Source organism: Periplaneta americana, chromosome 1 (genome assembly GCF_040183065.1).
Source record: "Periplaneta americana isolate PAMFEO1 chromosome 1, P.americana_PAMFEO1_priV1, whole genome shotgun sequence".
Lineage (NCBI taxonomy): Eukaryota > Metazoa > Arthropoda > Insecta > Blattodea > Blattidae > Periplaneta > Periplaneta americana.
The window spans coordinates 229,178,377-229,191,354 of record NC_091117.1 but is presented as its reverse complement, the minus strand read 5'-3'; the positions used below and the strand labels follow the sequence as shown (position 1 = coordinate 229,191,354).

The 12,978-nt window shown below is 37.6% G+C and overlaps 1 protein-coding gene across 7 annotated transcripts in view; it reads left to right on the top strand.

Moving 5' to 3' along the window:
- mei-41 (meiotic 41) overlaps positions 1-7,841 on the top strand; it is a 130,411-nt gene extending 122,570 nt beyond the window's left edge. For 6 of the 7 annotated variants that reach the window (XM_069838864.1, XM_069838871.1, XM_069838854.1 and 3 more), the window contains 2 exons: positions 4,393-4,668; positions 7,225-7,841. In XM_069838864.1, coding sequence (XP_069694965.1) covers positions 4,393-4,668; positions 7,225-7,401 — 453 coding nt within the window. In that variant the 3' untranslated portion in view covers positions 7,402-7,841. Of the gene's footprint in view, positions 1-4,392; positions 4,669-7,224 lie in introns of those variants that run through there. The other variant, XR_011334767.1, reaches the window with a different exon arrangement.
- Positions 7,842-12,978: the final 5,137 nt, after the last annotated feature.

The following is a 12,978-nucleotide window of genomic DNA, read 5'->3' as shown; positions in this document are numbered from 1 at the left end:
GCCCGAAGTCTCAACAGATCCACCTATAGGGAAAGGTTCTATTGAGATAGTCCCTAACAATTCTGGCGCACCATCTTGCTGGAAAAAACAGTGTCTTTTATCCCATCCTGTTCCAGCTGAGGTTTCAAATATTTTTTTAGCATATCTCAGTAATTGTTGGCTCCAAAAACATAACAGACCAGTACATTTTCGTCTTAGTAATCCTCACTCACACATTTACCTCGGGTGAGTCCATTGCCACTCTTGGACTACGTTTGCTTGTTCACATGGCCACATGTGTGAAATGCTGGTTTATCTCTGAACAGCACATGTCCATCAGTTGCATCTCACAAGTCAGAACACAGCGTGCTGAGCTTCCAAGTCCTCAGGTTCAAGCTTGAGCATTGTCTGAATGTGGTAAGGGTGTTTCTTCAATTTATAGTGCAAAGTGTGTCATGCCATGTGATCAACAAGCTGTGTTCTGACTTGTGTGATGGTCAATGTGCTGTTCAATGGTTGCACTGTTTTTGGTGTTGTAGCTGGCCTCCCCAAACGCTTGTCATCTGCAACATTGCCAGTTCTTTCAAATGTGGTAGCCAGATCTCTGATAACTTGCCTGCTAGGACCTGGTTTCCTGAATTTTCGAGTGAAATCTGCTTGGACCTGTTCATGGGTCTTTCCACGCGAATGACTGCTGTTCTTCCTTCTATGTTTAGCATCATTTCAAATCATATAAAAGAAATTTATTGGCAATGTTTGGAAACTTTTGAATCACCTGGTATTATGTGAATTTAAATAATGCCCATGGCTTGTCGGTACATTTTTTCATTAATAAACTTCCTTGTATGTAATTGTGAAAAGTTTGTAACTAATTCAACAGTTATTAGTATAAATACTCGTCAAAAATGACTTTTACACTCAATCAGCAAGGTTATCGTGCCATCAGAAAGGAGTGCGTTATATGGCAGTAAAAATTTTTATTAGCCTCCCTATGGATATAAAAAATGAAACTTAAAACATAAATTGAAAAATGAGTTCTATTCAGTCAATACTTAACATAAACACAATAAAACATGTTATAATAACATTGACACAGATTTTAAAAACAAACGTTTTCGCCAATTTTGATTGGCATCTTCAGGTCGTGTAGGTCGAATGGGACATGTTATAAAAAGTGAACACTTGGTATATGACGTTAAAAACCAAAGTTACAACTGTAATATCACTTAAAAACAGAGAATAGAATATAGCAAAAAGCCTCCACGATGTGTGTAGAATCACTGTGTTGAAAGAGGCGTGTGTGAACCAAGGAAACAGCAAAAGTCTTCTGTCATTGCAGATACAGTTTTCAAGATAGATTTGAAGATGCTACGAACAGGTCGGCCGTGTGGCCGTTATGGAGAGCAGGAAAAATCCTGTAAATTGTAAGGATAGAATGAAAGAATATTTAGAAGCATTTAAGTATTATTTAAATCTTCTAAAACAATACTTACAAAAAATGGAAGAACGTCTTGAAATCCATGAGGACGGCGACACGACTGATCTTTACATTAAGTGGTAGCGTATGACGAAAACTGTATACGTTGCACGACTAGTGGATGAATGACCGTTACTTGCGTGTGATTTTAAACAGCGGGTTATTTGAGTTTGGGTATTGTTCGTTAAGGAGCGGGCTATCATTATTATTAGAAAAGGCGGTAATATATAGTTCCTCCGCAGCATTCATATAATTATGATTGTTAATAGTCTTTAAGACCTGAAGGGCTTCTTCTATGCCAATAAGTTCGTGATTAAGGGAAATGAGATGCGTGGCAAACTTTGATTTATTCCTATTGAATTTGAAGTCAGAGACGTGCTCTTTGTAACGCGTGCGAAAATTCCTTTTTGTTTGGCCAACGTATTTACTGGGACAGTTTTTACATTGTAATAGATAGATACTGCTACTGGCAAATTTATTGTAATTTTGAATGTTATTGGGAATTATATTATTAAGTTTGTTGTTGGTACAGAATGCTACGTTAATTTGTTCTTTTCTAAAAAGGTTACCTAATTTGTATGACACATTACCGAAAAATGTCATGGGTTTCCAGTGGGTGGTTTTAGTATTTTTGACAGAACTTATTAAAGTGCTATTAGTTTTGGTTTCTGCTTTAAATTTATTTAAGCGTTTTCTTATCAAATTGTTAATTAAATTCTTATTAAAGCCATTGATTTGTGTTATGTTAAGTATTGACTGAATAGAACTCATTTTTCAATTAACATTGAACTTAACGTACCAATATGCCTTTGAAATTAAAACATAAAATTATTTATTTATTTAATCTGACAGGATTAAGGCCATAAGGCCTTCTCTTCCATCCTACCAGATAGCACATATAAATACAAAAAAGAAATACAAACACTGATGAAAATAATACAAATTAAGTTAAAGCCCTGTAGAGGGTCAACAGTCAAAAGAACACTATAGAGCTGTCATCGAGCTAATACAAGAAAAAAGAAAGAAAACAGAGATAGCAATGATGATAGTGATAACTGATAATAATAATAATAAATATAATAGATTTAATAAACACATTGTGTATATTGGGTATTGTGAGTATATTGTACACAGTTCTTTGTCACTTATCTTTAGCGTAATGCGACAGCGGCAATGTTCTTAGTGAGCACTCAAAGAGATGATATAGCGGGCAATGCAGTGCACAGATTACACACGCACAGTCACTGGTCATCTGGTGAAAACCTTTTCTAGTACAGATGCGGTAGTGAAAACCATGGATTGCTCCCCTTGTGTAATGGTGACTTAGCTCGAAGTTGGCTGCTTTCCATTCCTCGTTCATCGCTGGGGTGCGGAAAAATGCTGGGTCAATTTCTGCAGTTCTCTGACGTCGTTCGTCAAAAAACTTTGTACTGGCTGGAATAAAAATAATAATAATAATAATAATAATAATAAATACATTACATATTAATTGTCAATTTTACAACAGCATAGTTACAATATTTACTATATGTCATGGGTTAAGGTGAAGTTGCGCAATGTGACAGGTGTTCAACAAGCAATTCCATGAACTAGAATGTGATTTTTTAATTTAGGGCCAAATAATATTAAAGAAGTACCTAATATTTCATGATCAAAGCCCGTAGGTTGGAATGGTTAGGACATGTAATCAGGATGAATGATCAGAGAATACCAAAAAAGATTCTAAACACAAAACCAGAAGGCAGGCGCAATATTGGCAGACAGAAACTAAGATGGTTGGATGGAGTGGAGGAAGATTTAAGGACTCTAGGCATGAGAAGATGGAGGCAGAAGGCTCTGGTTGGACAGGAATGGACCAAGATCCTAAGGGAGGCCAAGGCTAGACTACAAGGGCCGTAGTGCCAAAGAAGAAGAAGAAGAATATTTCATGCCCTATTCTGTAGATGAAATTACGACATTCAACAATGCTGTATGGATATTTGTCTTGTATTAAGTATCGATACTAACCCCTTGTGCTGTACTAGTATACTGTGAAATTTTTCTGTATATATTTCAACTAGACTGTGACTATAAATTAAGACTTTGTAGTACTATTAAGATTTTTTGACTTGTTCCATATTCTAGCTGTGAAGCAATGTATGAATACCATGGAATGTTAATAAATACAATACAACACAATACACAACTAAACCTTGTAGAGTGTGGATGTTTCGTTAAAAAATACTTTTTTCAACATTCTGAACATTCTAACATTATTGAGGTAACCCATTTAGTTGTCACAGCATTTCACTGTGCAATATCTGATTGGGAATAAAGATCGAAACCGAATAACTATTTGTGGTAATCCCATCGAAAATTCGGATTGTCGATAAAGACGTCATTACATGCTTTCTTTTTTGTCCGTAATTAAAGCACCAATCTTGTGTAGAAATCTTCCTCGCTTCTATTACAGAAAAAGGATTCTTTCAGAACATGTCGAAAAGTAAAGCCATTTTGGAAGTGGCTTGTCATTGTAACCATGTAATGCATTCCTATTGGTGGTACCATGAAGAAGGGAAAATGTGTGGATATCCTACACCCTCTATGTCAGTAAATTCATCAGAAAAGTTCTGACTTCAAGTGAACAAAAATTAGCTTCTTATACGTGACATTTTTCCAGTACAGGGACCTAGTTGCCATATCCTCCATACTCTCGTTACGTAGCAACTTGTGGTCTTTACTTCCTTTCCAATATAAATGTCCAGTTTTGTTGCAGTAGGTTTTTGTTTTCATCGCAACTGTAATTTAAATCTCTCATTATTTCATGGTTGTTTCCAGCAATTTTACCAGCACTGAGGGAGATCAGTGTCATGGTGTTCACAAAATTCGTAGTTCCTTAAATTGTTGACTATAAAAAATATAATATTGTATAATACTTGTTTATTTTTTCCCCACAGGGAGAGCAATTCACTTGTCCAGAAAGAGTTCCTTTTCGACTGACTCATAATATGGTTGCTGGAATGGGACCAATGGGTGTGGAAGGCATTTTCAGGAAGTCGTGTGAGATAACACTGCGCATACTTCGCACTCAAATAGAAACACTGATGTCAGTCTTGCGGCCATTTGTGTATGACCCTATGGTGGTGTGGCCAAACCAGTCAAGTGAAGGGAACCAAGACAGTCGGTCTGCAGGGCGAAAGGACTACAGCAGCACAGAGATTACCAACACATGTGTGAGTATGAGCCTTTCCTATTAGATGTAAGACAAAGAACCTCTTTATGCCACATAGAACACAATGTTAATGAAAGCACAAACTGATACATATTCTCAGTGTCTTAATGGGAAGTGCGCTGTTTTTTTTCTAAACATGAGAAGCAAATACAACATACGTGAAGCAGATGGAAAACCAATGAAGACTCTCGAGAATGAATGTGATTTATAGACAGGGACACAATGAGGAGTGATGAGATGACAAGGAGGTGTGTAATTTATCTGTGGCTGCATAACCACTCACAATATGGAGATGGGAATCAGCCAGTTGCCAGTAATTCAGGGCTGAAACCCTTCAGAAGCAGTCCATTACCTGATGTGAACATTTAATAATACAGTATAAGTACATTCTTGTAAAAGTCTACTTTATGTTAGGTTCTTAGTTTAAAATAACTATCTGTCACTGCTCCACATGTGGCAACATTTTCTGGCGTGAACATAATGACAAGTCAGCAATCGAAGCACAGAAGGATTTTACATTATGTTTATTTGACATGCTAAGTCTTCTTGAATGGAATGAAGATTAGGTACATTTTTATGAAGCCAAACTTTTGTGGTAAACTTTTCAGCAGAGACATACATACCAGATAATACTACAGTTGGTCACTCAAACTGAGGTTGCTTCATAAAATAGCTGCCCAAGAATGGTGCATTTCTAAGGGTTATAAAAATATTTATCATGACTTTCATCAGCTTAAATTTAAGGCACATAAAATTATCGTATCATTGGGTGACAGGGCGCCAGGCAAAATTTACCATCACAATAATTAAACTCTGCTTATTATTTTTGCCTGTCACCATTTTTAATGGGGATGATGAGTTTCACCATAGCTCTCTGTAGTCATGACCCAGCCGTGGTTAATGTTGCAATGCCGCAGCCCATTCTGTCAGCTGAACGATGTGCCATGTCTTTCTGTGTAAGACGCTCTCCTTGCATGTGCATTTGCGCCAATATTTCCATCGTTATGGTGTCTGTGGTAACATAAACTTTTCATAACCATGCCAGATAGATGTGTCGTGCCGGGCTGCGTAAGGAACTACAATAAGACAATAAAAGTAGAAGGCGGTTTCCTAAAGATCCCGAACTACGCTCCACGGGCAGACTGGTCACCAACCAGCGGATTTGTGGCATGAATGGGACATTTTCAGGAAAATGACTTTAGCTTTGTTGACAAATAGTCGACGTGGATGGAAAGACGAGTTTTTGTAAATGTGATCATCCAGTTTTGTGTGAAGGTGCAATTCTGAATGTGTTTCTAAATTCTCCTTCATATCTAAGAGTTCGAGTGGAACCAAATGGAAAAATCCACAACAGAGAAGAGAAGAAATTGAAACCAAAAGGAAGACAAACACCATGTGCAGTATATTTTCCTAATTTTTGGACATTGTATCAAAGAAACTATATAAAAAAGACTGGTCACTATTTAAAAACGAATCTTGTTGCTGCATAGTGTATAAACTAGGCGTAACTAAAGTACTGAAAATAGCGCTTTTAGTACTGAACAAAGCTTCGATCAGTTTTGTCAACATTTTAACTCTGCACATAATTTCAAAACACAAATGGCACCTCTATGTATACTCAAGAGGTGGTTCCTTGGTGGAATATCCGTGCCATAAAATTTAGAAAGAAAGAAAATGGTGGTTCTTCTGAACAACCACTATGCTGCAAAGGGTTAAGATAAAACACCAAGAACAACCATTCTTGCACTTTCACTATAGCATGTCTGCTATTTACCAACACATGCATATGTTTCCCTTTAGCATTGCAAGTCCAGAAGTGGCTGGCAAGGTGCAGAGGAGAAGCTTAACCTCGTAAGCATGTAGGTATTCGATCTCTGTGACAAACCACGACATACATCAGAGCCGCAAGTAAACTGATTAAAGATGAGCAAGAAACAAAGAATGATAGTGTAAATTATAAATAAATTTATTTAAACAATTAAATTGTTTTTCCTGGGGGTTCTCTAACCATTGAATGTCTAGGACGCACCGCCACTGCATTAGACTGAACATCTTGTCACTACCGCACCCTTGATATTTAAGAAAACAGTCTTCCTCGTTTCAAGTATCCCCTTCTTCAGAAACTGGGAATACATATTTCTTGAAGCATGTTAGGCAGCTTTCAGAGAGTGGAAAAATTGTGAATCTTCAAGTAGATGAAATTCAAGTAAAAGGAACTGTAGACTACAAAAATGGAGAATTGTTAGGGGTTACTGCAAATAAAGCATGTTTTATTATATGGGCCATGACTAGAAAGGACTATGGTTCCGCATTGCAGGTACTCCAGCTCAGTGGAAGAATCCAGGGATTGTATAGGAAGAGCACTGGGATTTACTATTCAGCCATCCTAACCTAACCAACTAACCATCCATATAATGTGTATATTTTTGTGTATTGGCATAATTAATAAATTTCACTATAGCTGTTTGGATCACCTGCATAATATTCTTTCAATAGCTTCCCCCTCACTTTAAGGTATTAATCTTAATTGTTTGCTAATCTGAACTGTTTTCTGTAGGCAGTGAAAAATCTCGAAGATATTGAGAAACGTCTGCAAGGCATGGTGCGCATGAAAATGAAGCAGTGCTCGTCCCTGGCCCTGTCTGTGGAGGGACAGGCCAATAACCTGATTCTGGAGGCATCTAATGTTGACAACCTGTGTGAGATGTACATAGGCTGGGGCCCCTTCCTGTGAGTGCTTGACGCAAGACGGAGAATTCTGCATATCCATAAATAAAAATGTATTTGTGTTTAAGATACAAAAAAATAAGTACAACAACCTGTTCGTGTTTAATTATGAGCTTACTGCATTAATGAAAGTACAATTTGTGTAAGGTAGACACTGAGCGATAATAACGAAGGATATTATAATATAAAAATGAACATGATCTCACTTTCATTGTATGTTTATTTGTATCTCATTAATATCTAGTTACATCCCAAAATTTGTAGTTTAATTCATATATCTTGTGTTGTTTGATTACGAACTTGTCTTTTGTGTTCAGTGATGGAAATGAATGTTTCATTTATTTATTTGGGTACAAATTTAATGATTTCATTTCTGTATGTCTTGTACATGTCTGTTCAAGAAAATAAATTACAAACAAACCAGTATATCGTTGACAATAACATAAAGACTTGGATTGTTTCGAAATATTAATCAGAAAGTGTGTCTAACTTCAGACCCCAACTCATGTCCTGCATTATGACAGTAACATATCTATGTATAATGTTAATAATTAAGAAAATGTTGCTTTCTGCCCTCAGTTTCTGGATGATACTTACAAAGGAATTGTTAGTGAGCTCATATCGAAAACTCCTTTTAAACTGCATATATATAGGGTAAGGATGGGGCAAACGGACATGGGGGCAAACGGACACTCGGTAAGAAAATTAGCGCTTTAATATTGTTGAAGTTGGCAATACCACTTCCTGTGAGTCAAGCTGTTGCAGTGAGACGTGTTTAAACGTGTGTGTAAAGATTCTGCTGGAAATCGCCATTTTAGGTCATCATCTTGCTTAAAAACTTGAACAGGTAAGAAATATATTTTGTTCAGAAGTGGGTTTTATACAAAAACATTTTTAGGAATTAAGGATTGTTGAGATTTCTATAGAGTCCCGGACGTTGTGGCATGAGATGGCGGTAGTTCAGAGCCTCCTCTGCCAGCTAGATTACCGGAACAACATACTTCTTCCATCTGTTGGATTTTTCATACACTAAAAGCAAACCGTGCACTTGGGGGCAGACGGACATCTGCCAGTGGGGGCACACGGACACGTTCTATTTTTTTTATTTGAAGCCCTTATGCAATTAATAACTTTACTGTTTCTAAATGGATTTTATTCAAATTTTGCAAGCTTATTCTACATGAGTTTATCTTTAATTTGATATATAATATATGTAGTAACTGTGAATATGTTTCTGGAATAGAATTTTTCTTTAAAAAAATTCATGTAAGATAATCACAAAAAAAAAAACAAGATTACACCTAAACTGAGTAAACGCAAGCCAATTACTATTTTTTTTTACTTAAAGCTGAGATCATAATATAGACGATGGACCTCAGTGGTTAAATTTGAATGAAAAATTAGCAATTTTCTAGAGCAGACGTATTGCAATTTTTTAAATACATACCGGTATTTAAAAATCTGAACTTTCAATATGAAGCCAATTAGAATGTTTATTTAGATCTGTAATTTTTTTTTGTGAAACGTGTATCCGCTACTGTACTCATATAAACCTCCTTAAATATCTAATTAATTAAATAAATTTTAATCGTTATTGCTTATTTTTGGATTATATTTTAATTACAGAATGGTACGAGATCGTGTAAGAACAACAGACAGATGCTCTTGGAGTGAAGAAAATATGCAACTAGCGATGAGGGCGTTTAAAGTCGATGGAATGCCTCTATCCACGGCGGCTAAAACATTTTCAGTTCCCCGAAATACTCTAAGGATGAGGGTCATAAGCAATGAAAACATTCCAAAATTCGGACAGCACACAACATTTACAAAAGAGACTGAATTGCAGTTTGTAGAACACCTTCTCAAACTCGACACCATTGGGTACGGGTTAACGTACAAGGAACTACGTAGCCTTGCTTACAGATATGCATTTTCCAATGGAATAAAGCACAATTTCAACAACGATCTTCAAGCTGCGGGAAAAGACTGGATTAGAGGGTTTCTCAGTCGTCACCAAAATCTTAGTTTACGCGTTGCTGAAGGTCTGTCGTACTCTCGAGCCAAAGGGATGACCAAAGACAAAATCGCTGTATTTTACAGCAATTTGTCAAAACTGATGGATGAACTGAGCCTATGGAACAAACCTTCACATATTTACAACTGCGACGAGACGGGTCTACAGTTGATTTACAAACCAAGGAAGGTTATATCCATGCGTGGGAAAAGAGACGTGGTTAGCCAGACTAACTGTGAAAAGGGAGAAACAGTTAGTGTGATGGCATGTGTTTCTGCGACAGGACAGTATGTTCCTCCTTTCGTGGTCATGAAAGGACAGAGATATAATGACAACTTTGAATTAGGAATGCCATCCGGAACAAAAATTGTCCTCTCAGAGAGCGGGTATATGAAATGGGAACAGTTTTCCCAGTTCTTGGATCATTTTATTAATGTGAAGCCTCTTGGACCTGTAATACTAATTCTGGATGGACATGGCTCTCACTGCTCAGATCCCCCTACTCTAGAGAAGGCTGTCGTCAACAATGTACATATGCTGTGTTTGCCTCCACACAGTACCCACAGACTACAACCGCTTGATGTTGCTCTCTTTGGTCCTCTGAAGACATTCTACAATGATAGCTGCAGAAGCTACGTAAGAAGAAATCCCGGCAAAGGGATCAACAAAGTGGCATTTGGAGCTATTTTTGCCGAAGCATGGAATCGGGCAGCCACAGTCGGGAATGCTGTACATGGCTTCGACGCTTGCGGAATTCATCCATTCAACCCGGATCGCTTGCCTGACCATGTATTTGTTCCTGCAGCTGTTCACGAAGTCACAAATTCCCCACTTCCAAATGCAGAGAATCCAGAAGTGCAAACAGTAGGCCATACTTCATCACCACGAAATAATGAAGCGGAGGAGTTAAGAGAGAGCACTGTGACACAGCCGAGAGAAGAAATTCCAAACGGAAGAAGTCTTGAGGAACTTAGCCCAATTCCATCAACTTCAGGAATTGGACAAAGAAAACGTAAAGTGGGAGAATCTCAAATTTTGACAAATCCATCATTCATCGCCGAACTCAAGAACAAAAAGGCCAAGGCAGCAGCTAGGAACACAAAGAAAACGAAATCTGATGCGCGTGCTAAGGACAGTGATGACATGTGCAAAGTGTGTAAAAAGCTATATAAGCAAGGCGAAAACTGGGTGAAATGTCTCAATTGTGCCTCCTGGTTCCATGTTGTGTGTGTGGAAAATGGAAATGATCCGTACTTCGTTTGTGAGAGTTGCTACAGTGATGAGAGTGATTAAACAATGAAGTGTCCGTTTGCCCCAAGAAAGTGTCCATTTGCCCCGCACTATAGGGGCAAACGGACATATGATGATCATACAATTGTTTAAATTTTCCTGAATAGAATAATTTTTTTTAAGAAGTGTTAGTGTCAGCATTAATTCGAATAAAGATTTTAAGATATTAGCAAGTTGAAAAGAAGGTTGAAATGTGAAATGTTGTCGTGTTATTTCGAAAAATTTGCTTAGACTGTCCGTTTGCCCCATCCTTACCCTATATACACACACCTGACAAAAAGTTAGGAATATATGTGTGTGTATATATATATATATATATATATATATATAAGAAAGGAATGAATTTATGAGTTACTGAGTATATTTTATCATACAGACATATAACTTGAAAATGTGAAGTTTTTCAAACCAAGAATTTGTTTTTTCAATATCACAAACTAATAAACAATAAAGAAAAAAGTTAAATTATTGGTGTCTGTGGCTGGTAAAGGTTTATTTCTTTGTCATTGCTCGATAGTGCCGCGCATGACCTGCATTGGCATTGTGGCATGTTTGTGATCAGTATTCTTCAGGCAGAAGGTTCCATTCCATGTGGGCAACTTTTATGAGTTATTCCATCCCTAAACATTACATAACCACATCCAAATGCATGGACTTACAGTCCTTTGCATCTCCACACTCTTTGACGTTGTTTATCCTTGTTTTCATCTGCAAACATCACATTACGCCATTTTCTCAATCTCAGTTCAGATGTTGAATGACTCGTCTTTTTCTCCCACTTGATGTTGATGATTGAGTGGAACACATTGTGTGACCTTACTTGGCCACTATGAAGACGATTTCTTAAGATTGCATGCATACACAGACACCAGATGCCCTCAAATATCGAGCAATAGACGGTCTAATATAGTGCGACCTCTACTCTGCCTATCGTTAGTTTTCCAAATTTTCAAAACTGCGCTTTGCATAACCCCAACCATGTGCACTATCTTTTCATGTGTATGGCCACTTTGCAGCAATGCCACAATTCTGGCTCAGTCGAACCATGAAATACACGATGTAAACTCTACGTATTAGTATACACTAATACAGCACCTGCCTTCACGACAACTCTAGGTTCTAAACAGACCATAGTCAGAAGCATCTGCTATCGTAATTTTTGCATGTAACGTGCCCTCTATTGGTCATGTAAGAACGACCATAACTTCCACCACACAGAATGCCTAATCTCTCAATACTGTACTACAGACTTTCTAGAGGTGTGTAATTAGATCTCCACTAACATTGTCACTTTCAGCAAGATTGTCCCAGAATTTGAAACATTGTCCCTGATCCCAGGCAAACACACTTTGTCCTGTCTATATCAATTTTGAAAGACCGCAACCTTCTTTTCCTTTCCAGAGTAGGATTACGGAGGGTCTAGTTTTATCATTCATAGTTACTGGCTATGGTCCTAGCACATTTTCATTAATATTCTTTTCCATATATGATTTTGTTATTCATTCATTCATTTAGTGTTCTGCCCAAGGGCAGGTCGGTCTTTCACTGCAAATCCAGTTTTCTCCAATCTTTTCTATTTTCTGCCTTCCTCTTCGTTTCCTCATATGGTCCAAGTATCTTAATGTTGTCTATGATCTGATATCTTCTTCTGCCCCCAAACTCTTCTCCCGTTCATCATTACTTCCAGTGCATCCTTTAGTAGGCAGTTTCTTCTCAGCCAGTGACCCAACCAATTCCTTTTCCTCTTCCTGATCAGTTTCAGCATCATTCTTTCTTCACCAAATCTTTCCAACACAGCTTCATTTCTTATTCTGTCTGCCCACTTCACACGTTCCATTCTTCTCCATATCCACATTTCAAATGCTTCTATTCGCTTCGTCATAATGTCCATGTTTCTGCCCCATACAAAGCCACACTCCATTCAAAGCACTTCACTAGTCTCTTCCTTCGTTCTTTTTCCAGAGGTCCGCAGAAAATGCTTATTTTTCTATTAAAAGCTTCCTTGGCCATTGCTATTCTCCTTTTCATTGTCTGGCAGCAGCTCATGTTACTGTTTATAGTACACCCCAAGTATTTGAAGCTATAATGGACAAAAATTCGCTCCAACACCGAGGATCGAACCCAGGACCCCCAGTTCTACGCACTGGGTGCTCAAATCACTGAGCTATGCCGATTGACCCAGTACTGTGGCGTAGTTCTAATATATATACAGTCACGAAGCTCAATACTTACAAAATATGCAAACATAGATAGTTGCTCACCACCAGGATCGCTACTATC